Here is a 23,153-nt window from a genome sequence, read left to right as displayed (position 1 = left end):
CTTCCTTACATACTGCACTTTTGAACAGACTGTTGCAAACACACAGAATAAACTGATTCCCTCACTTTGCATACCATCTACATTAATGGCAATGGTCAAGATTGTCTTATGCACTGTTCTACATAGTGTGAAATATGACACCCTCAGTTAAATTTTGGCATGAAGCATAAATTGTGCAGATATAAAAAGACCAAAAAGGATGGGGTGACAGAGGTGGACAGCAAGGAGGTGGTGGTGTGGATGCGAGGCGGGAAGGGTATAAAGTTGCTTTCAGCTGCTTTAAAAAACCCGGAGGTTTTCAGAGTTCCTACTGGCCACAGTCACAGTAGTCTCTTTGAACATCAAAGCAAGCTTTTTTTCCTAGCAAGTGAATGATGACAGTAGCATTAGTTAACATTTGCTTTGCAGAATGTGGTTTTTAATGAGTTCATGGCATCTTAGAGTACTGGTGCAGAATTATGTCTATCTTGATATTTGATTTTGCTAGTATAGCAAATTGGCATATTAGACCAGTTATACTGCTGCTCCAAGGGGAAATAGTTTGCCCAATGTGTTCTTAAAATGATTTATTTTCTATAGCTCTCAAAGCATCAGAAATCATTTCAGTCACAATGTTCCAAAATATCAAGAAAAGCAGCAAAAAGATCAGTACTGGCTGTATGTAAAGCAAACAAAAGATACACTACCTCCAGTTCTCCAGAAGAATCTAGGTTTGTATTTACTATTATCACCTCTCACTGGTCCTCTGGTGATGCACTGGGGCTGTGATGAGCCCTATCTCAGACACAAACAGCTTGGGCCTAGCAAGGTTATTAGAGGAGACAAAGCACTATGTACATGCAGCTTACTTGGGATTCAAGCTAACCCTGGAGTAAGTAGTTTAGCTGCTTCCACAGCGAGCTGAGTCCGAGTTAATGAACTTGGGAAGGTTTTCTGTTAACCTAGCCATATGTCTCTGCAGCCTGCTCTTGCTGCCAGCAGAGCTCAGCACCATGGGGTAGAAGCATCTGTACAATTCTTTCTGAAATTACACTAAAGCCACTGACAGACTGACACTGAAAAGGGTATTTCAGCATTTCTGCTCTGGTATACACAACTAACAATTTTTTCCTTAACAGCAGAAGTCACTTTTGCCCTAGATGATGCACTGTGGGCCATACAGTACTAAATCTAGGATAATCTTTGTTTACATACACAAACTAAGGAGATAATGCGCACAACTCATAGGCAGAGACCAGTTCTGCTACTGGTTACTCACCAGTTGAACCAACATACCTATAGGGAAGCCACAAGCTCCTATTAAACTTGTTAGCATCCATGGTTTATAGGATGATAATGATAAAGACAGACAAACCATCCCTTCCCAGCCCTCTATATATATATGCAGGTTAGTCTGCAATATTGCACATCTTACTGAGTCTCACAATTGCAACAGGATAATTAATTATTGCTGCAAGACAACACCAGGATAAGAGAACAATAATTAAAAGGTGGCAAACTATGTCCAGAAGCTAGCATCTTCCCAGCTGTGCAGTATTTCCATTGGATTTCAAGTGTACCAGCTAAACCCCACTGTGAAGCTTTATTTTCATACACAGTTCAAAAGCATTTACACTCCCAGAGGTGCTAGGGAACCAGCAAAATTCCCTCCATCTCCTTTTAGGATAGCAAATGGTGATTTTGCTTCTCAGGATCTGGGTCCCCAAAGCAGAGCACATCAATTGTCCCCTTTCATTTTCAGGGAGGAAGCAGAAAGGTTTCCCATATGATGAATTCTTCCATTGCATGCACTGTATGCACACAAAGAGGTATCTCATCTTAAGACTTTTAAAGGCAGACAAAATGATCTGCTCTTTCAAGAAGTTTAGTTTGCACTGCAAAATTGTAGAGTAATAACAAATTCTGAGTTAGCTTTCCTGCAGTCTACAGTTTCCAGCACAGTTTTATTTATATACAACATTCCACTGCAAAGAGTTCCAGAACTGCTTTAAAAATAGTTTGTTTTTACAAAAACAGTCTGCAGAAAGTTTTAGGGGAATCGCTTCCAATCAGGATGAGCAAGCAGCATTATGCAAGACTCCGGGGCAGAAACCTATTACATCTAACTGGAAAAAAAAACTTGTAGAGCAAGTAGGATATATTTGTCCAAAACTAGTGCCTTGCCCAATTTAGCAGCCTCAAGCTTCCACTAAAAAGATTGTTATGGAATTGTTTTGTGACCATAAATAACAGAGCCTTAAATCTGTATTTCCGCTGACAAAATCTGAAACATGCCTGCTCACGCCTCAGTCAGTGACAGAGGCATGCTTGAACCTGAAGTCTGAATACTTGCAAGACAGGCTTGGTGCTTCTTTCCAAAACCAACACTGCAGCCTCGCAGTGACTGCCTTCTTGGCTTCATTCTCCTCTTGCAAGAGGTACTCCCTCGGCTACCTGCAGAGGTCGTTTATTAGGGGAAAAATATCTCTTGACAGCAATACACCACCTTTGAGGAGAGTTTACATAGAGGAGGGGTTTAGATAGATCAGCAAATTGCTCAGAAGTATATCAGCTGTAAAAATGCGGTAACATTGAACCAAACCAATGTCACTGCTGACAGTTAATGGAGAGTTGGATTTGAGCCCCTCATCTTGGGCACACACAAATTGATAACTTTTAGAAATCAAAACTAAAATCCAGAAAAAATCAACAAACTTCATAAACATGCTCATTTCAATTTGCTTTCAAAAATGATGGATTTGTTTACAAGATCAAGGTGTTTAAATATTCAAATACACCAAAACACACAGTTTTGTACAAGCATGATTAAGTCTGTTTCTCAGAGTACAGCAATTTCTTACATTTTCTTTTGAGAGAAGGCTGTAACCCAGAACTTCCAAATTATTTCATCCAACAGGAAAAACAAACTGCTTGAAAGCAAGCAGCAATGCATGGGCTACGTTACCTGCAGCACTGTGATCAGTTAGGTTTACCGCGATGTTCTTCACTAGCAGTTTGAGTTCATGAGCCCTTGGAGGCTTAGGAGGACTAGTGCCCTGAGGGAGAAGGCTTACATTCTGTACATTCTGTGAAAAGCAAGCAGAGCACAAGGGATCACACATATGCAAACAGCAAATACTTTTAACTTCTGTCACACTGATATAGGGAACCAAATGTGTGATAGGGTGTAACATCAACAGATAACCCACCCGGGAGTTATGATCACAAAGCCTTCACTGCCAAAGGCTATGTTGTTTTAAAGAATACATTCCAGTTGTTTCTGATCACCAAACTGGGTTAAAATTACTCACTTGTGAGTCATGAATATGTAATAGAAACACTAAGCAGAAGGACATTTCTCAAAAGATTTAGGAATCAGGCTTACCTGAACCTCCTTTATATCTGCAGGCTTCGTACTCAACACTACAGATGGAGAAACTGAGCTAAAGAGGTTGATCAAAACATCTCTGAGTGTTTCAGATATTGCACGTGGCCCTGCTGTCTGTCCCTAAGAAGAAACAAACAATCATGCTTCTCAAAACTCAAAAGAAAGATGTTAAGGCAAGTATTACTGTGGTATATGTAAACCACCAGAGCTATGGAACATTAACTTTGTCAGAGAGAGACATGGTTTCTGTTGCTAACAACAAAATGTAACAAGAGATCATTCAAATAATTAGTTGCATTTCTATATTATGCAATAAACCAGAAATATACACTGAAAAAGCCACATTCTGTTCATAGTTAGGAAGGTAGAACTATTTGCCACAAAACCAGAAGTTTCATTAGGAGTTTACATTTCATGATGGTGTTTTAAAGTTTTTGTGCTGCTTTTCACTCCACTGAGAGAGCAGTCAGGTCATCAGATAAGCAGATCAGCCCTGTTCCACTGATTTCATGGGAGTTATGCCAGCTTGTAACAGCTGAGAAGCAGCTAATCCTGTGCTGCACTGGAAAAAATATTACAGCACCTCTTGGAGGTGTTCAACCTTGCTGAAAAGTGCACTGTACGGATAGACAGTCACGCTGCTCTGGGGGACCAGCTCATATTCTGCCCATTCAAAAATCTCATGGCAATCTGAGCTTAGCACCACAATCTCTGAGGGATCAGAACAGACCACAGGTTTTGTTTCACACAATTAATTGTAAGGTGTATAAAGCCCACTTCCCCTGATGCGCTTCTCATAAAGTCTCTCCTGCTCAGCTCCCTACAGGGAGCACGTTTTTAAATTAAGCAATCACAGAAAGGGCAGTTTCGTACCCAACTGCTCTGAAGGCAGCAGAGGAGAAATCTCAGTGAGGTTTCTTTTTTAGAAAAGACTGAAGTAGAAGAAAAAGGTCTGATCTAAAGCACAGGGGACTCATCCATCTTCCCTCACCTGATACCATACCTGACAGACTTCACTCTTCCAGAACAAGGCTTTAAAAGAAAGGGAACTAATTTACATGTCCAGATACAGAATAGCTGAAGAATTCAAAGCAGACAAAAGGTACACTTCAGCATGCTGCTTTCTGATGGGAGCATGCTGGCAACTGCTGTGCTATGGCCAACAAATGAGGCCCTGCTGCAAAAACAAGGCACACTGGTGACAAGGACACCCAATTTGCACCAGCAGGGAGATCAAGTGGGGGACTGAAGGCCTAATCCTGGTAGACTGCTCTGATAGTGCTGTCTGTGTACCACCAGCTTTCAGCACTCCCTGACCCACACCAGTGCAGCCACACAGCACATCAAAGCTGTGAGGCAGCAACAGCTGTAGCCTCAAAGAACCTCATCTCTGCACAGGCTTTGCTCTGCCACCCTGGACACCCTGCACAATGCTCCTCCACTACAGAGAGCTCTCGGCACAAGAGGCAATCTGTCATTTCAAAAGCCTCAGTCGTTTCTTAGGTGTAGAGGAATGATCACGCAATGACTTCTGCACTCTTAAAGGTATGCTTGCAGCTTGCACAACAGGTCAAATAGACTTGGAGTAACAGCTGTTTCCCAATTACTCAAGTGTTATAGCAACATTTAGGGTGTTTCATAAAAATCCCAGGAATGTTGTGTACAAAAATCCTGTTTCACTGCCTTCTTACCTAACTGCCCTTTGATGACGGGTCCCTATATTTCAAAATATACAACAACATTGGCAAGTCCTACAGAAACGCTGCCTTGTTCACACTGTGCTCCTCAAACAATCACCAAGGAAAGAGTATCATCTGCAACTTGCAGATAATACCCTTTCACTTTAAAAAATATGAAAGTAAATTAGGTTGTCTGAAGCCTCAGTTTCCATCATTTCATTACTTGAATGACTTAAATAAGCTGATAAATCGTGGTTAGTTTTGACTAGGCAATTTCCCTCCCCTGCCCTTAGCTAGATCCTGATGAAGAACACTGACAATTGTAAAATCCCAGCTGCCTCTTGCTTTGCCATCAACCTAATCTGATATCTGTTATTTAACAGTAACAGCAGCAACAACAGTAATATGTCTTCTACTTATAGGTATTTTCTAATGTTTCCATAGTTATTTGGAAAGCAGTTTGTTTGAAAAGCCTCCTGTCTGCCCAACCTCATTTTTAAATATACTTATTTGGAAAGTAACGCTCCATCATAACACCCTCTAAAAGGCAAGCCACAATGCCTTAACTGCCAACCAAAAAGGCTTGAGAAAAGACATTTTGCTCTGGGTTTGACATATGCTAAGGGCATACAGCCAGCTACCATGCCCAGCTTGGGGCACACCAGGACATGAAGTCACTGCATGTGAACCCAAGCCCTGTCAACCAGCCACCTTGCCAAATGCAACTCAGGTTCACCCAGCTATTATCAACAGAAAATAGGTTGTATTTGACTGAAGACAAAACCACTGTGTAGATGATCACAAGCCAAAAAAGGTACTTATCTGTAAGCACAATGTTGCTTCCAAAAGAAGAAACAACACAAAAGTTGACATTTAAGTTTAGGAGCAGAAGCAATTTCCGAGTGTATGTTGCTCACAGGCTTTAGCTCTCTGTTTGTTGCCTCCCCTCTTCCCTAAGTGCTAATAGAAACTTCAAAGGGAAAATAAAGCTCCTATTAAGAACTTAACAGGCTCATTTATAGAACATGGCAAAGCACAGCAAGTTGCAACTCCTTTGAAACCCTGGCATCTCCCAAAAAGCAGGTTGTGAAGTCCAGTAACTGTACCAGTCATCTGCATTTGTCAGTAAGTACTTAATGACTGTTCAGTATGTGGATAATCAGCATGCCACCAGAACCTTATTACACTGCTATATGTGCACAGTAAAGTCTACATTAAAACACACTTCAAAAGAGTCATCTGTCTTTGGTTATGAGTTTCACATTTTTGTGTTTAAAAACTATAATCATAAATTATTATAATTCTAGGTCACTTAGTACAAGGGCTTCAGAAGCAGCTTTACTGTACAATAAACCTATTTTTTAATGAGGCCTTCATTCAGAAAACCAGCTTCACAAAACAAAATCAAGTCTTCACTCTCTGTTGTAAAAAAGGCTTAAGTCATCATGTTTGTGCTGAAAATCCCCAGACACTGTAAAGGGTCAAAGACAGCAGAGCCTCAGTCATGAAGGAAATCTTTCAGGGGATGTCCCAGTAAAAAAAAAATCCTTAATGAATGAGTGTTTATATACTAAGATAAGGCACAATTCTAAAAGCATCAAGATATTTTTGGATCATCCATCATTTCCTTACATAACTGTATGTTTTCAGAGCTGTTTCAGAGCTATTGTTGCCTAATTTCCAAACTGATTCAAGTTAATGAGGGCAACTTTGTAATTACCTTGATGTGAATACCATTACAATTATTTTTCTATTATTATTTCAGAAGAGATCTGAGAGAAGATATTTAGGAAAATACATTTTTCATACCTCTGAATGTGGATGAAAAACGTTTGCAAAGTCATTTGTCTGTCAGACACAGACTTGGTTTACCTGTAATGTTTCAGAATCTTGAGAAATGCACCTAGATTTCAGAGATGTTTTTGGTTTTGCTGGATGAACCGTAACAGGTTTCACTGAAGCAGCTCAAGGCAGCACTACCAACAGGTAACCGCTCCATGCTTATTGAAAGGAGGCAACAGGAGGGAACAGGCATTTTGCTCTTCCAGCCTCACCTGTTACATTAGCTCTTAGACACCTCTACTGCTAATCAAAAGAATTACACTGGGTTTTACATTCAAGGGATGGAGACCCGTCTTCTCAACCATTACAGCAAACAAAATCTACTAACCTCCTGCAGTGGCTGGATCTCAAAGTTCGTTTCATTGGCATTAATGAGGAGCCAGTCAACTTTGACATCTTCTCCTCCATCTTTCACGTAGAGCTGAAGCTGTGGATAGGAAAGCAGTTATTGGAGAATGTTCTGGTGTCCTATAAAGAAATTGAAGGTTAAGCTCCATAGTAAGCCTTGCCAAAGGAAGAATGAGACCAGTTTCTCAGTAAGCAAACTCAAAGTGACAGTCCAAGAAGGCAGAAGTTACTTAAGCTTTGAGAGTACTTGCTAGTCAAAAAAGGGTATTGTTGTTATATACATTCAAACAGTCTAACCAATGTGTTACTTATCTGCAGTGCCCTAAAAATGCAGCTCAATTTATGAACTTATCACTTGCTCCAGAGGGAAACTGTTGTACTAATAAATGTTCTACCACAGTTAACATGAGCTTGTATGCATTTTGCAAACAGGAGGCTCAACTCAGCTGTGGGTTAAGATGTAACCAAAGGAGGAAGAAAGAGAACAACACTGAACACTTTACCTGCAAGTGAAGTGGAGAGAGTTTCACGCTGTATGACTGACCTTCTGCAGCCGTGGATGAAGCGGGTGAGACAGTGAATACAAATTTAACGGAATCTCCCACAACATTGCAAGAAACCACCTGATTAAATGAAAGGGATGGGAAGAGATAAGAATGGAAAAAACAAATTAGTCTTCAAAAGGTTTGCTGGAGGCAGGAAAGGAACTAAGAGAAGGAAGGACTTTACGCTACAAGAATTATGCTATATTCTGTAGGTGGAAGATTTCTATGCAGTCTTATAAACATCCCTACCCCGTTCTGTACCTTCTATAAACCACAGTTCAAGTGTTCACTTCTGGATGTGAAATTTAATACTTGGAAATTCTCATATTTTCCAAAATTTCTTTCGTATTGTTATCTAATGCAAAACTAACTCCTCACCTGACAAAGATTCCTGTGTTTTAAAAGCTCGACAATCACAATTTGCATAAGGGAAACAAGCTTCTTCTTTTCCCTCTTCTGCTCTCAACTAAGTAGACTACCAAGGGACAGATGGTTTCACCAAACAATACTTGATTTATTGGTATCCTACAGATGTGAAACTTTGACATAACCCTGCTGCTGTAGAAGAGGATTTTGTCTGATCAATTCCAATTCCCAGGGGGTGGGAACGGGCAGGAGCCTTTAAAAGTTTATTCAAGTCTTTGAACAGATCAAGAAAGGTCCTAAAATTTGGTGATTTAGCTAAATGTCTGGGGAACAGCGTATGCCACTCAACTGCAATGGACTTCCTTGAGTACACTCCCTCACTTCTAAGCACAGAAAGATTAACTTGTTATCATACTGAGTATACAGATAGTTAAGTGATTTTTCCTCCCTCTCCTCTGCAAACCAACTGAAGTGCTGGGGCTGCAAAATCCCTGGAGTGTGCAGAAAGCACCTGGTAGCACAGGAATGCCCCAGGTACAGAAGTGAGAAATGGCTTATTATGCCAGAGAGAAGCTGCTTCTGCAAACAGCTTTGCTGGTTGAAAACAGGCTTGTCACTGTCCCTCTGTGGTTACTGCCCTCACATCTCCACTGCTGGAAAGGATAGCTGAGCCCTCCTTAAGCTGACTCAGGCAAAGTTATCCAGGTTAATGCAATGCGCAGACAAATAACTTGCTGCAGGATTTGTTGACACAAACTCTGCATGCAAGCTATTAAATTATGTTTGTGCACTTACTGCTTCACTTACGGCCACTAGCATTGAAGCAGAAGGCTTTAAAATGAATCATGTACCTTCTGGAAGATCCTTATCAGTCTCTCCTTAAATACATTTAATCTCCCAGAGCTCTATAGCATACATTTTTAAGAAGAACCAGAGCATTATCAAAGGCTTTAGAGCACATCCATTAAGGTAGAGACTTAATTACTAAGAAACAGGGGGAAGAGGTGGACATGGCAAATAAAAATCCCAACCACATTCATAAGCAACAAGATTTGCCTTTTCAGGTTTGTCTTCTGCAAATTATAGTTTAGGAGTGGACGAATCAGTTTCCCTCACCTCTCCTCAAAGTCTATATAACCTTTCAGAATGAGTACCCACTAGTATGATAGAACATAACTGATTTTTATGCATTTTTAATAGCTAACAAGAACAAAGAGCCTAAGTGCTTATTCTATTTGTTATTATTAGGGGGTCTATAAGGATGCTGGGGAGGTACACTTCATTAGGGACTGTAGTGATAGGACAAGGGATAATGGGTTAAAACTTAAACAGGGGAAGTTTAGATTGGATATATGGAGGAAGTTCTTTACTGTGAGGGTGGTGAGGCACTGGAATGGGTTGCCCAGGGAAGTTGTGAATGCTCCGTATCTGACGGTGTTCAAGGCCAGGTTGGATGAAGCCTTGGGTGACATGTTTTAGTGTGAGGTGTCCCTGCCCATGGCAGTAGGGTTCAAACTAGATGACCTTAAGGTCCTTTCCAACCCTAACTATTCTATGATTCTATTATATTTTTAACTCAGAAGCTGAGCTGAAACACAGTATTGCTCCTTTCATTCACAAGGATGGATTGGCATGGCTGCTCTTTTAACACTTCAAAAATGAATAGGCTCTTCCTTCTTTCTCAAGGGCAAAGAAACGAAAAGGAGAGGTCTGATGCAAAAGCTGATGACACCTGCATGTCCTAAATGCAGTGGGTTTATCATCCATGTACATTTCATCCACACATGCATAGGAGGTTCAGTGCACTCAGAACAAGTTGGACTTGCTGCATATGCGATGCAAAGCCATTTGTCTGGAATTTCTGGATGTTTAACACTAAGGTACATGGTTGATTACTGCTTAAAAAACGAAGTGTGGCAGAAGAGTTGATAGATGAGTTAATGTGCCACTTTCTTCATAATTATGTTTACTTCTGAGTAAAGGATGGAAACAGGCGCTGCAGGTAGGGCAATTTTCACTCTCCTTTCTACAGCTCCTCAAGAGAGTCCTACTCCCCTTCTCCCTCACTTTCAATAAAATAACTGTGGTCTTCAGGTACAGAGGTCTAATTTTTAATCCAGTCAGAAAAAGGACGGGTTCCACATTTGTAAATGGAAAGTAATATGCCTGTATATCAGCTGAATCCCTTTGTTCTGGCAGCAAGATGGATTATGGAGTCAGAATACAGAGAGAATGGGCTAGAATTTGAAGAGAAAGCAATTCTGTTTTCATCTAGGTTACTGCCACATGTGGTGAGAAGCTGATTAAAGAGACCGCAACTGCTGCTTCCCTTTTTAAGTGACATTCCTTTAGAAGTGTAGCGGATGACTTTGATAGACAAGAGCAGAAACATGTAGGCCATTTTCCCCAGAATAGTCACATGAAGAGAAATACTGAGGCTTCCTTTGCTACACTCCTCTTCTTCCATGCCCCCACCCATGCTGCTTCCTCAAACTCATTTTCTCTGTACAGATGAAGAGCAGGAGAAGGGAGGGTCGGGCAAAGGACCCCTTTCTGGTTGTCAGAGAAGAGGAAGGACAGATGTCCACAAGAAACAGTAGCACCTGAACTGCTGGGAATTGAGTTGCTCTTCATTTATCTTCCTCACCTTTCTCTCCCATCCCTCCTATCACAGTTCATCCCCAGTCATCAACACCTTGTGGTTTAGAGTCTAGAAAACCTGGCATTCTTATAACAAACTGCTCTTTAAAAGTTAGGCCCTTATACCACCACACAGAAACTGTGGCTGGCTAATTCTGGACTCCCAGAGAGATAACAGCCCAGCTCTCTGTTGTTACCTCTCAACCTTGTTACCTACGTTGTTACTCCGTTGTTACATCTGGACAAGCATGACCTCCTGAATTAGAAAAAGGATGAGGTGAAGTAGAAGCACAAAGAAATCAGGACTCTTCTATCAGCAGGACCAATGTATTTTCTCTTTCCAGCACCTCCGCAGCTCTAGCTGTCAACAGCCAAGGTCTCTCCATGTATTTTGGGGATTTCCCATGGAAGGGATTCTCAGCCCTTCCTCAGATGCCTTCACCAGCAAGACTGCACCCTGCTCCTTCTCAGCCCCCTGCTATTCCTTCCCACATTCAGCTGACTCCTGGCACTTGATCACCCCCATGCCAGGGTTATTCTTGCTAGCTCCTCAACACCCTCCAGCCTCTCCCATCACTCGTCGCCATCCCTGATCCTGACCACACTAGCCCACGCTGTGGGTGAGCTGATGGGGCAAAATTCCTTGACATGGCTGGGCTCTGCTCCCCATCTGCCTGACATGGGTACCCAGATCCAACAAGCTGCAGATGCTGTAACACACCTTGCTTACACATGTCTGAAACTGTTAGCATAATTATCCTAAAAAATTTACTTCCAATAAACAACTGCGGGAACAAAGGAGACTGAAAAGCACTACAGCACTTGAGAAAGACTCAAGTTTTTCTGAGAAACTCAAAGTGTCTGAACTTGTGTACCCACAGCTATTTAAGCCCTTCCCCTGGCTTTGCTCTCCCCTTCTATAGCTTGACTTTTTCCCTTTGTCGTTCTTCTGGACAGAACTGCAAAATTTCGCTTTATTTCCTTCCTCAAGTAGCAACAGAAGCTGTCTCAGCTCCAGGAGCACTGGAGTGCCTCTGCTCCTCACACATGGTGTCCTCTTGCCTGGAGGTTTCAGTTTTGGCGCCGGCACACACTGATCTGTGTATTATGTATGGCCTTTTTGTAACTCTTCCTTCCCCTCTCCACATGTAGCAGCAGGTTGCCTTCTGTGGCCAAGGGAGGGTGAAGGGCCATGACTTCAGAGGGAAGTTCTGACAGCCCCGCCGGCTAGGGTATTCTTCACCTTCCCCAGGCCACGACCACATCACATGTATGGGTAAAACCCTCTGCATCATAGGCCTTGCTTGCCTTTTTCCTGTAAGTTTCACTGCACTTGGTATTTATCTCCAGGAAGAGCAGGTTACTCTGTAGTATGTAACACAAATCTTCACCATTTTCACAAGAAAATGAGTACATGCCATGAAGCAGCCACACAGTGAAATCTGCCTTGATCTCAGCTGTAGGGATCAGTATGCTATTAGATTTAGGACCTCCATGATTTTCCATGTTTGTTTTGGAGTACTCCTCTGAGAAGGAGAAGGCTCTTTTTTTTGGCATGGAAAACTTCCCTTGTCAATGCCCACATCAACAGTTTGTGTGCTCAGCTTAAAACTTAACTGTAAGAAAACTTTACAGTCAGAAACTTCTGCCTTTTGATAGTCATAACAGCTGTTCAGCATAAGAATTACATGATCTTCCTTGGTTATCAGAGCCTATGCATTGGCTTCTTGAGGGGGTTTCTCTAGCTTCTTCACCATTCCCTCTTTACCCAAGCAGTTTACCAAGTGACTCATACAAACTGAAGGAGTGAAGTGTCTAATACAGGCACAGCCAGAGGTGGATTTTTAGAAGCTGGTATCAAAGCAAATTTGTCTACAAATATAATGAGACAACCTTGGACCAGTTTCCCAAAACAATGGTAAACACCAGGGTGAAGGCAGAGTGAATGATAGAATGAGTGCATGAGAGAGAGAATTGCCATGTTAGCAACAGAAACAAAGCAGAAACTGATACAACATGTGAATTTATCCACTCCTTTGAGACTGGACGGGGATAAAATAAATGAGCAGGGAGTACAAGTAGACAGGACAGGAAGAATTTTCAATACACCTATCAACTTAAGTGAATATCAAACAGAGCAAGGACAGGAAGCAGTACTTACACTTTAAAAGGGGGAAAACAAATAAATACCAGAAACAGACTTGCTAGTTTGTAAAGACACACCACTGAAGACAATAAAACACAGGAAAAGTTTGCCAGTTTGTGCTGCAGTAGCTTGACAGTAGCTTGGAGAGACATTCTGCTGCAGAGACACAGACACATTGTGCCACTGGACTGCTGAGGTATCCCTAACCCCTGTGCCAAGACAGCAGATGTGGCACAAGCCTGTAGGATGCTCACGCACATCTGCAGCGGCGACGAAGACAGGCAGGCTACCTGACAGTGCCCAAACCAGTATTATCACCACTGAAACAAACAAATCCCCACCCTGGTGTTTTCCTTCTACAAGACACTTAGTTCTTAAGTAGGTGAGATCCATTATGTTGTCTTGTCTGTTTTAGTAGGGTCACCACACTGATAATTAAGCTTGCACTTAATGGTGCATGGGGATGTGTTTGAAAAGGAGAAGACAGTACAGTGAGCAGGGAGGTGAAAGTGGAAGCAAGTTACAAAGGAGTCTGTCAGGCACCAACCCAATTGCATAGTTAAGGTTCAAAATCCCTCAGGAGAAAGTGTGATACTGAGGAAGGCAAGCTGGGAAGCAGCAATATAAAGGAAGATTAAGACATCACACGGAAATGATGGGGAAAAAAGCAAGAAAAGAAAAGAAATATAATTCAAAATACAGAGCATGTGTAGGAGAATTAACAAATACTACTCATACAAAGGGCAGCATTATCACTGGGAGAACACCAGAGGAAGAGACATTGATGCATCAAGCCAGTCACGTCATGAAGCAGCCACATGACAGGCAGACTGGAAGCTTAAAATGCATCAGGAAAGTACTTTCAGAGACACAAAGAAGCAGTGATCTTGCATGGCAAGACCTTGTCTGTAGGGCTGTGTGTCACTTCAGCTATCAAGTTCAAGTAGACAGATTTAACTGGAGCTGCTGCAGAGAATGGGTGCACAGGAATGACTTACAAGGCAGGACAATATTGTGAAAGGATACTTAAGGAACAACTTACTTAGCCAAGGAAACTTCATGATATATTTACATGATATTTGCTTGATATGACAGCAAGCACCATGGAAGAAAAGTAAATAAAGACAAAAAATTACACTAGTACAGAAGCAAGCTGCAAGGGCCATGATTCCACCTAGGCTTGTAAAAACCACCATCATTAAAGCAGCAAAGCTCCAGGACAGCTTTTCAAGCAAAACAGGGAGTTAAAGACAAAAGGAACTGCACATGATAGTCAGGACAGTTCACCCCACCAAAAATAATCGGAAAGAAACACATGGACATAGCTCAGAATGATCTCAGTACCATAGCAGTGACAATGAGAAACCAGTCTTTCACAGAGCAGAAAGTAGCCTTTGCTGCACAATGTCTCTACCTGCTTCAGAGCAAGTGGAACTGGAAACCCTGACATCCCAGTGTGGCACAAACACAGGCTGCCAGCTCGCAGCGGGGTGGCTGCAAAGTGATACCAGATGAAGCTATGACAGCTGTGTGGGTTAATAAGGGCTCTCCGGATATGCTGCACAGCTCATCAGAAAACAGGACTTCTCAGATGCCTGTGAAACAGTCATCCTTTCTCTCCACCATTTCCCTCAGCAAGATCCATCATATAAGAAATAACATGAGGCTTTCATATTTGCTGCTGCCTGCTGTAATCCCAGACAGTCACTCCCTGTATAGCAACTTCTTATCACTCATTAATGGAATGGCACTCTGAGGGCATTTTACCCCTTTCTATTTAGGTATGAAGCAGGAAAACAAGGGAGACTTCTGTTGTAGCCTACTCCATCCAAACCCTCTGTACCAAGTCTCCAAGAGGATCATCTTTTTTTGTTGCCTTTTTTGTTGTTGTGAAGTTCAAAGCCTCTGAAAACAGACTGCAGTAATGGAAACGCTGTCAGAATTAGCTAAGAATATTCCTAACGTATACTTTATTGAAACAAAACAACAAACACCACAGAATGAAAATGGGCCACTTCATCCTATATATTTAGGCTGTGGCCCAAAACTGGAGTGAAGGTGACGTATAAATAGAGGCTTTGTCAAGAAGCAGTGTAGTGTAACCTTCAGCCCCAGAGCAGCCTGTTTCTGTCACAACAGCTTTGGCCAGGCTGACAACCAGCAGCTTCCCCAACCATGTCTGCAGCGCTGCACTGCGGACCACACACCAGTTTTACAACTTTCAGCTTCTTCAAGCCAAGGACAGTGTGTATATACCTAAGGACAGCACATGTCAGCCTGCGTCCTGGTGATAAACAGGGCTGTGAGCAGTAATACAGTAATTATAGTCAGCTTGGCAATCCTGTACTGGTTTGAAGCAAGGCTTCCCAGGCAGAAGGCTCACTCCCAGCAGCAAGCAGAATCATCACCTGGCTGTGCCCCATGGCCCAGCATTCAAGAGGACAGAGGACCACCCACCACAAAAGACATACCACAGGGCTCTGTCAGCATGCAGCTGTGTTCAAGTATTACACATCCCATGTTTATTGTTATTTTGATCTCTCACCTTCAATCCTATACTTCCTTTGATGACCACAACCTTTCTGATGCAAGGTCAAATACATATTTGAAACAACATGCATTAAATCAAGCCCAGACTCCTGAACCAAGGCACTTATACATGCTTGCCATACAGACCACAAGTAAAGCAGCATTTTGGACCAGTTGCAGGACAACAGTCTTATGGCAGCTGAAGCCTCAGACAAGTGCAGAGCTCTGTGAGATGCTACAACATTGGTAAACATGCAGCATGTGGTCACAAAACACATTCAGAGACAGTCATACCAGCAGTGAGTTGCAAAGATATATCAGAAGTTTGAGTTTGGACAAGCTACAGAAAGAGATTTCAATTTCACATGCAAAGATAAAGAGCTTGAAAAGTAAGGGGGTAAAAGAAAACAGCACAAAAAAAAAAAACTTTGGACCCTTGCTATTACCTGAGGAATACATAAGAGACATGATTACTGCATGAGAGAACTCCCGAGGTGTTTCAGAGAAAGGCATGCATTTAAGGTAGGAGGGAAAGTAGCTATCAGAGTTCCACTCTAAGGTTATTATAGACTGAAACCAAATAAATATTAAGGTTGTACCTTAACTGAAAAAGTAAGAATAATTCTGAGAAATTTTCCCAGCAGCTGTGCACAAGATGATGGAAATAGGTTTAGGGGCAGTTCAGAAAAAACCCACTTTACGTAAGCAAACCTGGTTTAATCCAATACATTTCAAAATGTGCTTATATTGGTTTAAGCTGGTGCAAAACCACATTAGATTGCTGGCTGCAGTATAACAGCTTGATTAACATACTGAAATGATGTAACCCAAGGTCAGACAAGGACCAACGACTGCATAAGGGAGGGTGCAGGCTTACAAAGCCACAGGTAGAGGAAAGCAAGAGAACAGCCCTACAACAGCAAACAGCTCCCTGGGCTCAGGCTCCCATGGAGTCAGCACTTGCTGCCTTCCACTGCCCAAGCTTAACCACAGCAGGTGAAGGTGCCTAGAGGGCACCACAGGCACTAACCTCACTGCTATGGCAGGCAGAATCTACTGTTAAACAACACGTAAGTCAGCTGAGGACTGCAGCAGAGATGTTCCCAGTGGTACAGCATGACCTCAGGGAAATCCAGAACTGCAGTGCTGTGCCTTGGTTCTGGCACACAGGCAAGACAAAAGAGGGTTTTAGCCCTGGGACACTCTTCATCATGGTGCAGCCACGGGCACAGTACTGTGAGCACAGAGCTAGCCCCATGCACCCTGCTGAACTTTGACGCTGGCCAAGAGCAGCCAACGGACCTAAACCTCCTGGTCACCTCCCATGCAAACACACTTGCAGCTCTGCCAGCCTTCCAGCAATGTTTTAGACACTGTGCTGCAAGTCACATACTTTTTTGCTGTTAGACACTAGCTTTTATTTGTGGTGGATCTCCCTCAGTTGCTGACTTCACATGGTACACAGCACACCACTTTCAGGCCTAGTACTTCCTTCTCCTTAAAATTTCCCATTCTTGTGTCTTCCAGTGGCACAGAGCAATATTAGTGCCTATTCTACAGCCCAACCAACTCCAATCTCTCTCTCACACCACTGCTAAGGCAGGGACCACTGGCAGGGGAAAAAAACAGAAGGGACAAGGGGAAGAAGACAGTGAACAAGTGCACAAATTTACATGTTGGCAATCCCCAGCTGCCACCAATGAGGGTGTGCCTAGAGCTGTGTATCAGGCAGATAAGAATGCATAGTTTTCAAAGGAATCATAGGAGAGCTGCTTAACATCTAAATCAGACAAACAAACCAAATTAACAAAGCAAAACTAGAAGAAAAGCATTAGACTGATTTGATGCAGGTACCTGCAGCAGAGCAACCTTGCAGATGTGACTAGTAGTTAGTCACTAGGATGAAAATGCAAAACATATCTCTGCTAATATGCATATATACTTTTTCTTCCTCCTTTCAGTGTATGTTTACTCTGTTCCAAGAGCCACACTCTGCCTTATTTTCACCCTACATGCACTAAAGCACTGTGCAGTATGTGGGGTGGGGGAAGAGGAAGAAAGGGGTATGTGGAGAGGAAGAAGGAGACCATTCTCTCCTCACTGAGTATGGGATTCAGTAAAGACTTCACCCTCAGGACTTTGCACCTGTTCCACTAATACTTACCCAGCTCCAGCTTCTGGAGCAAACCTGTAATCAGCCACACAAACAGCAAGAGGCAGGCTTTTGCCCCAGAGGAGAAGTTTCCCTTCCCTTTCCTTCTTCATGAAATCCCCACCCCACACTTCAGCAATAGGATGGGGAACCATTGTTCTGATGGGGGTAGGGAGAGACGGCAGCTTACGAGTTCATTGAGGATGTACCCATAAGCTTGGCATAACCCTGGTTACTGCCCATTTGGTAGAAAGCCTGGAAGACATTCTGCTCATGACTTGCAAAAGGAGTGAGTCAGTGCAAAGAGTTTGCACAGGTTCACTAGAGAGGCAGCCTCTTAGCAGCCGTAACAAATTTAGGTCACGGGTACAGAAGCGTTGACAAATAAAACTCCCACTGACACTAATAAGAAAAGTTATCATTTCCTGCCCAAAAGTACACTGAAACAAAACCAAACTGAAGTTTACCTTTTCTTGAGCTGACTTTACAATACTAACAACTTGCTTAACTTCTAGCTCAAGTGGTTCTGGTGGGTCATCTTCCTCAAATGTAAGCAACTGTGAATCCTAAGAAAGAATTAAAAAAAGGAAGCATCATTAGGTGATGAACCCATTGCTTGTAAACCAAGTAATAAAAATACACTGCTAGTAAAGTTCCTGGAAGAACCGGAGATGGAACTGCAAATGTATATGAAAACTTGTACGTATTAATTGCACGACACCTCACTACATAATACAGGGTAGAGCCTGAACGCCTATACTTAGTACATAACTATGGGCCTAATCATAACGCATCTTACTCTGCATCAGAATATCAAGGTACATAGCACAGTGCAGAGCGAAGCCCATGAGCAACGTCAGAGTTCAGTGAAACTGCTCTTCCTGAGTAAGGATTAATCAATGCTGTAGTTTTAAGAGGCGTTTTTGGTTTGGCCTAATAATAGAGCTGCACTGCCAAAACTAAGAAAACCCAAACATCATCTTGCAGAGGTGAGGACAGAAACCTTCCCCTCCTCAATCCTTCCTCATGGGTGATGGCAGGCAGTCATGACAGCTCCTCAGTCTTCACACAGACAGCAAGGAAAAGGCAGCTTTATACCTGTTTTGGCAGTGAGGTAATGCCTTCAGAGGCATCAGCACTTGCATTATCCACCTGCTACCCACACCAAACAGCCAGAGCAGCTTCCCTTGTCACCCGGGGCTGTTTTGCTCGCAGGAATTTCATTAGCTGTGCGCCACTGACATTGTTTTGGGAGGCTGACAGCGGGAGGAATGCCACGCTGCAGTGCCAGGCAGTGAACTCATGGTCAGAGATGGCTGCAGCTGCTCACCAGGGGCAGGAGGGAGGGTGTACGTAGCCCTGTCAAAGTGGCTTTGCTCTGCAGTCAGGGACGGGAAGCTGCTGCTTGTTTCTAGCTACCTTCAGTTCCCAGCACCTGTGCCCAAGCTGTTTGGGCTCTTCTCTTCCACAAGTGCAAGGCAAATCTTAATTTCTTAGCACAACCCATGCTTTCCTCAACTGCCCCGTGCAACGTGAAAGGGCAGACGAGGTATTTTTTTTTCTGCTGCCCTAACTTACAGTGATGTCTGGAAAGTGTTTAATACTTTCCTTATCTTTCACACACAGGCACTGCCCCACTCTTCCTTCCCCCCCAGCCTGACACATAAGAAGACAGCTTGGTGGGCTGCTGGGAAATGAACCTCCTAAGCATAGGAAGAGGGCTGCACACGAATTCGGAGACCTGAGTACATGCCGCTTCTGAGACAGTTTAGGCTCAGCACTTTCCACTGACATGACAGGGTTCAGTCCTCAGGACAGGAGAATTGGTTTGCCACAGCCTCACCTAACCTCCTCCCATCTTACATCTGGACGTATACAAACCAACAAGCCACACGGCACAGTGCGCCCTCTGGAAGAAGGGTAGCATGGGATGCAAAAAGGTGGCACATTTTGAACATTCATCCTGACATGGGCTAAAAGCAAATAGACCAATACCCAAAGCACCCACCGTCCCTCGGCTGCATGGAGGACACCAGCCCTCAGCCTTACGCTCACACACACACACACAGGTTCAGCAAGGCGTAAGACAACACGAAGGAAGCCTGGCTCTAGGAGTTATTTGCCGAAGGATGGGCTGCAGGCCCCACGCTGGCTCCCAGGCCAGGAAGTTTCCATTGTTTCCTGTTCCCTGGGTCCGAACAATGTTATCGGCGCACAAGCCCCTACCAGGGGCCACCGGGGATCACGGCTTTCCTTTTCTCCCGGCTCCCGCACATGTGCCCACTTCGTGCCCCTGACCAGCTCCTGCTGTGAATTCCTGTCACACTGCCACCAAGTACATATACATGTGTATATATACATACACATACGTACGCATATGTGTATATATACACATACATACATATACAAACACATACATTGCATACCCATACACACACGCACACCCATGGACAGTAACACACCAGCAGTCGCTGCCAGCACCGCGCTGACAGCACCCGAGGTACGTCCGGACCGAGTTCCGGTGTCTTTACAGCCGCTCCTCGCCCCGAGCGAGAGCAGCCCCCGCTGGCACAGGGGCACACGCCGCCCTCGCCCGCCCCGACGGGACACTCCAAGGCGCCGGCCTCAGCCCGGCGGGCTCGGGGGAGCCGCCGCCGGCACCGCCCGGAACTCCCAGGCCGGGCCCTGCGGCGGGGCGGCGCCGTTGCCCTCCCGCCCGCCGCCCCTCACCTGCGTCCCCGGCACTCACCGCCCTTGCAGCCGCCTCGGCGCTGAGCGCCGCCACCCAGGCCCGCCGCCACTGCCGCCGCCAGCTGCCCAGCGACAGTGCCCAGGACAGCACCGAGCTGCCCTCCTCCTGCAGCTCGTCCTGCCGCGGTGGAGGCGACGGCAGCGGCGGAGGCGGCGGCCGACCTCGCCGCAGGGCCAGCAGCACGTACTGCACCAGGTAGACGGCCAGAGTGGCCAGCGCCGCCACGAAGAGGGCGACCAGAGCGCACCAGCGCAGCTCGGCCAGCCCGCCCGGCAGCCACGCCATGGCTGACCATAATGGGAGCCGCGCTACCGGCCCCCACCAAGGCGCACAAGCGGCGGCAGGCAGCAGCAGCCCGCCCAGGGCCCTGAGCCGGGAGCAACAGCACCACGTCCTGCCGGCAGCCCGCGGGTGCGCCGCGCCGCGCCGCCCCGCCCGCCCACGGCGCAGTCCCCGCCCGGCCCGCCCCTGCCGGCAGGGCGCCCTGTGAGCGAGGTGGGGGGCAGGCGTCCAGCCGGTACCCCGGAGCCCCGCAGCGCTATGGGTGAGGGGACGCCAGTGCCCCGTGTGGGAGTGGGGGTCTGTGGGTGCAGGCCGCACCGGGGGGGGTTCGGGTACGTCCTGAGCCGGCGCTTCGCGGGGAAACCGTCTGCTGTATCGGCGGAATGGGGCGAGAAGAGCGGTCCCACGGGTGGGTAAAACCGGGGAACTTTAATAGGGACGATAGGGCTTTCAGAAGCCCGGGGAAGAGGTGCCAAACTAATAATTGATGTTGGTTTTCCTACCACAAAACGTTTCCCCTTAGATCAGTGTTATTTACTGATGACGTTTGAACACTAAGCAACAACTGCAAGAGAAGAATAATGCGAACAGCCCTTCATGTCTTTACATACAATAGATAAAAGTGGTAATGCCTGCGCGTGGGCAGCAGGAGTCGGCTTCAAAGCAGAACCGATTTCCCCCCCTCCCCAAAAGTAAAATGATGTAATGTTTGTGTTCCAGAGACTGAGACATAGTCACCTAGTTCATGTGAATTACAGAGCTAGGTGGATAGAACTGCCACGTTGCCTCTCGGTGAGCATTTCAGCCAGGCACCCCTTCACCTAACAGGGAAACACTTGCAGGGCTTTGATCTGCTTCTTCCTCCTCACCCCTCCGCAGCACTGCAGGAATAGCTGGCGAGACTACAAGACATTTAATTGTTCCCTCCACTTTCTATCCAAGGCCTTACTTTTAATTCCTGGTGCTTCATCATCTCTGCCAAGGATGTCAAACTGACTGGAAGGAAGAAAAAAATACCCCGAGATTTGCATCCTGGAGTGTAAACTCAGAGCCGAGTACTTTCTGCAAGCCATGCTGAATGACTTGTTATCAGTATGAGGTTTGCAATAAAGGGGAGGAAATTGTCTTTTGATAGTAAATAAAAGTTTAGTGATAATTTATTTCTGTCACACTCATTTTTAGTAAGTTCCTGTTTGGTTTTCAGAGTGCTACCTTATCAGCTCATCGCTATTTGTGTCCTCATTTTTCTTGTGCTTTCCTTTGCCTGCTTTGTTTTTTTCGTGGTGACTTTCCTTACCCATGGCAGTTCCCAGCCAAGGAACCTCACTTGTATGCTCAACTCACATGCCCAAGCAACCAGTGATTAAGTCACTGAGTTTGATAGTGAAGTTCTTGCTCCACATGTGTGAGACGGTGTCAGAAGCCTGTGTTCACAATATCTACTGCTCTCCCTTCATCTACCAAGCCAGTAATTTCATTGTACAAGTTTATGAAATTGATCAAGCGTGACTTCCCCTTGGTGAATCCATGTTAACTTCTCCTGATGACTTTCTTGTTCTTCATGTATCTGGAAGTGGTGTCCAGAATTAGCTGCTCCATCACCTTCAAGGTGAGGATGACTGGTCTCAGGTCTCAACATCCTCCATCCTGCCTTTCATGAAGTTAGGAGTGGCATTTGCTTTCCTCCAGTCCTTGGGCACTTATCCCAGTCATTACTATCATTCAAAGATGATACAGAGTAGCCTTGTAATGGCATCTCCAGCTTCCTCAGCACTTGTGGGTGCATCTCATCAGGGCCCATATGTCCAGTTTGATGAAGTATTCCCTGACCTGATCCTTTTCCATGAAATGTAAATAATCTTTGCTCCAGATTTTCACGTGTTCTCTGGGACCTGGGATTCCTGAAAGGCTGTTCTCTCAACATTTAATATAGTACATTAAAATGTTGGGGCTAGGCCTCTGGAAGGAGGAAGAGGTCGCCTGACAAGCAGTTTGATCATTTTGTGTTGCAAATGCATTGTTCACACTTGCACCTTATAGGTGCAAACTTGACAGGGCCAGAACATGGCTTTATCTGCTGCAGTTAGGTGACTGTACCTATGTAAGAAGAACAGGCTGCTCTTAAATTCAAGTATTTGAAGATTACATTGAACTATTAAGGACAGCTTTTTCTTACAGAACGTTAACAGCTATCTTGTTACTAGAAATACTTTATACTTTTACTTTTGAAGTATAGCAAAAGTATGTGGAGCTAATATTTAATTTATATTTAATTATTTTCCTTTTTTGTGCACCTGTGAACTTGGAATAGCCCTCTCTGAACATCCAGGATCTTGTCCATCAAAGCATAGCTCTGGGGATGTGACTAGTAAAGTAATTAGGTTTTCACAATTCCATGTACTTTGAAGCTGGGAACTGTGATTCTGACATGCTTCTAGGCTCTGCTATGTGCCGTATTTCTATTAAGCAACTTCCGCATTTCCCAAATCCTGTATTTTCTTTTAA

At 44.5% G+C, this 23,153-nt stretch overlaps 1 protein-coding gene across 1 annotated transcript in view; it reads right to left on the bottom strand.

Annotated features, from left to right (window-relative positions):
• C2CD2 (C2 calcium dependent domain containing 2) overlaps window positions 1–20,762 on the bottom strand; it is a 38,183-nt gene extending 17,421 nt beyond the window's left edge. The window contains exons 1-6 of the mRNA XM_034072595.1: window positions 20,364–20,762; window positions 18,082–18,180; window positions 7,740–7,859; window positions 7,217–7,315; window positions 3,365–3,487; window positions 2,945–3,065 (exon numbers count right to left, since the gene is read on the bottom strand). Of these exons, the coding sequence (XP_033928486.1) occupies window positions 2,945–3,065; window positions 3,365–3,487; window positions 7,217–7,315; window positions 7,740–7,859; window positions 18,082–18,180; window positions 20,364–20,651 (850 nt within the window). The 5' untranslated portion in view covers window positions 20,652–20,762. The remainder of the gene's footprint in view (window positions 1–2,944; window positions 3,066–3,364; window positions 3,488–7,216; window positions 7,316–7,739; window positions 7,860–18,081; window positions 18,181–20,363) is intronic.
• Between the last annotated feature and the right edge of the window lie 2,391 nt (window positions 20,763–23,153).

The sequence above is a fragment of the Melopsittacus undulatus genome, chromosome 2 (genome assembly GCF_012275295.1).
Source record: "Melopsittacus undulatus isolate bMelUnd1 chromosome 2, bMelUnd1.mat.Z, whole genome shotgun sequence".
NCBI lineage: Eukaryota > Metazoa > Chordata > Aves > Psittaciformes > Psittaculidae > Melopsittacus > Melopsittacus undulatus.
This window is presented reverse-complemented; position numbering and strand designations above follow the sequence as displayed.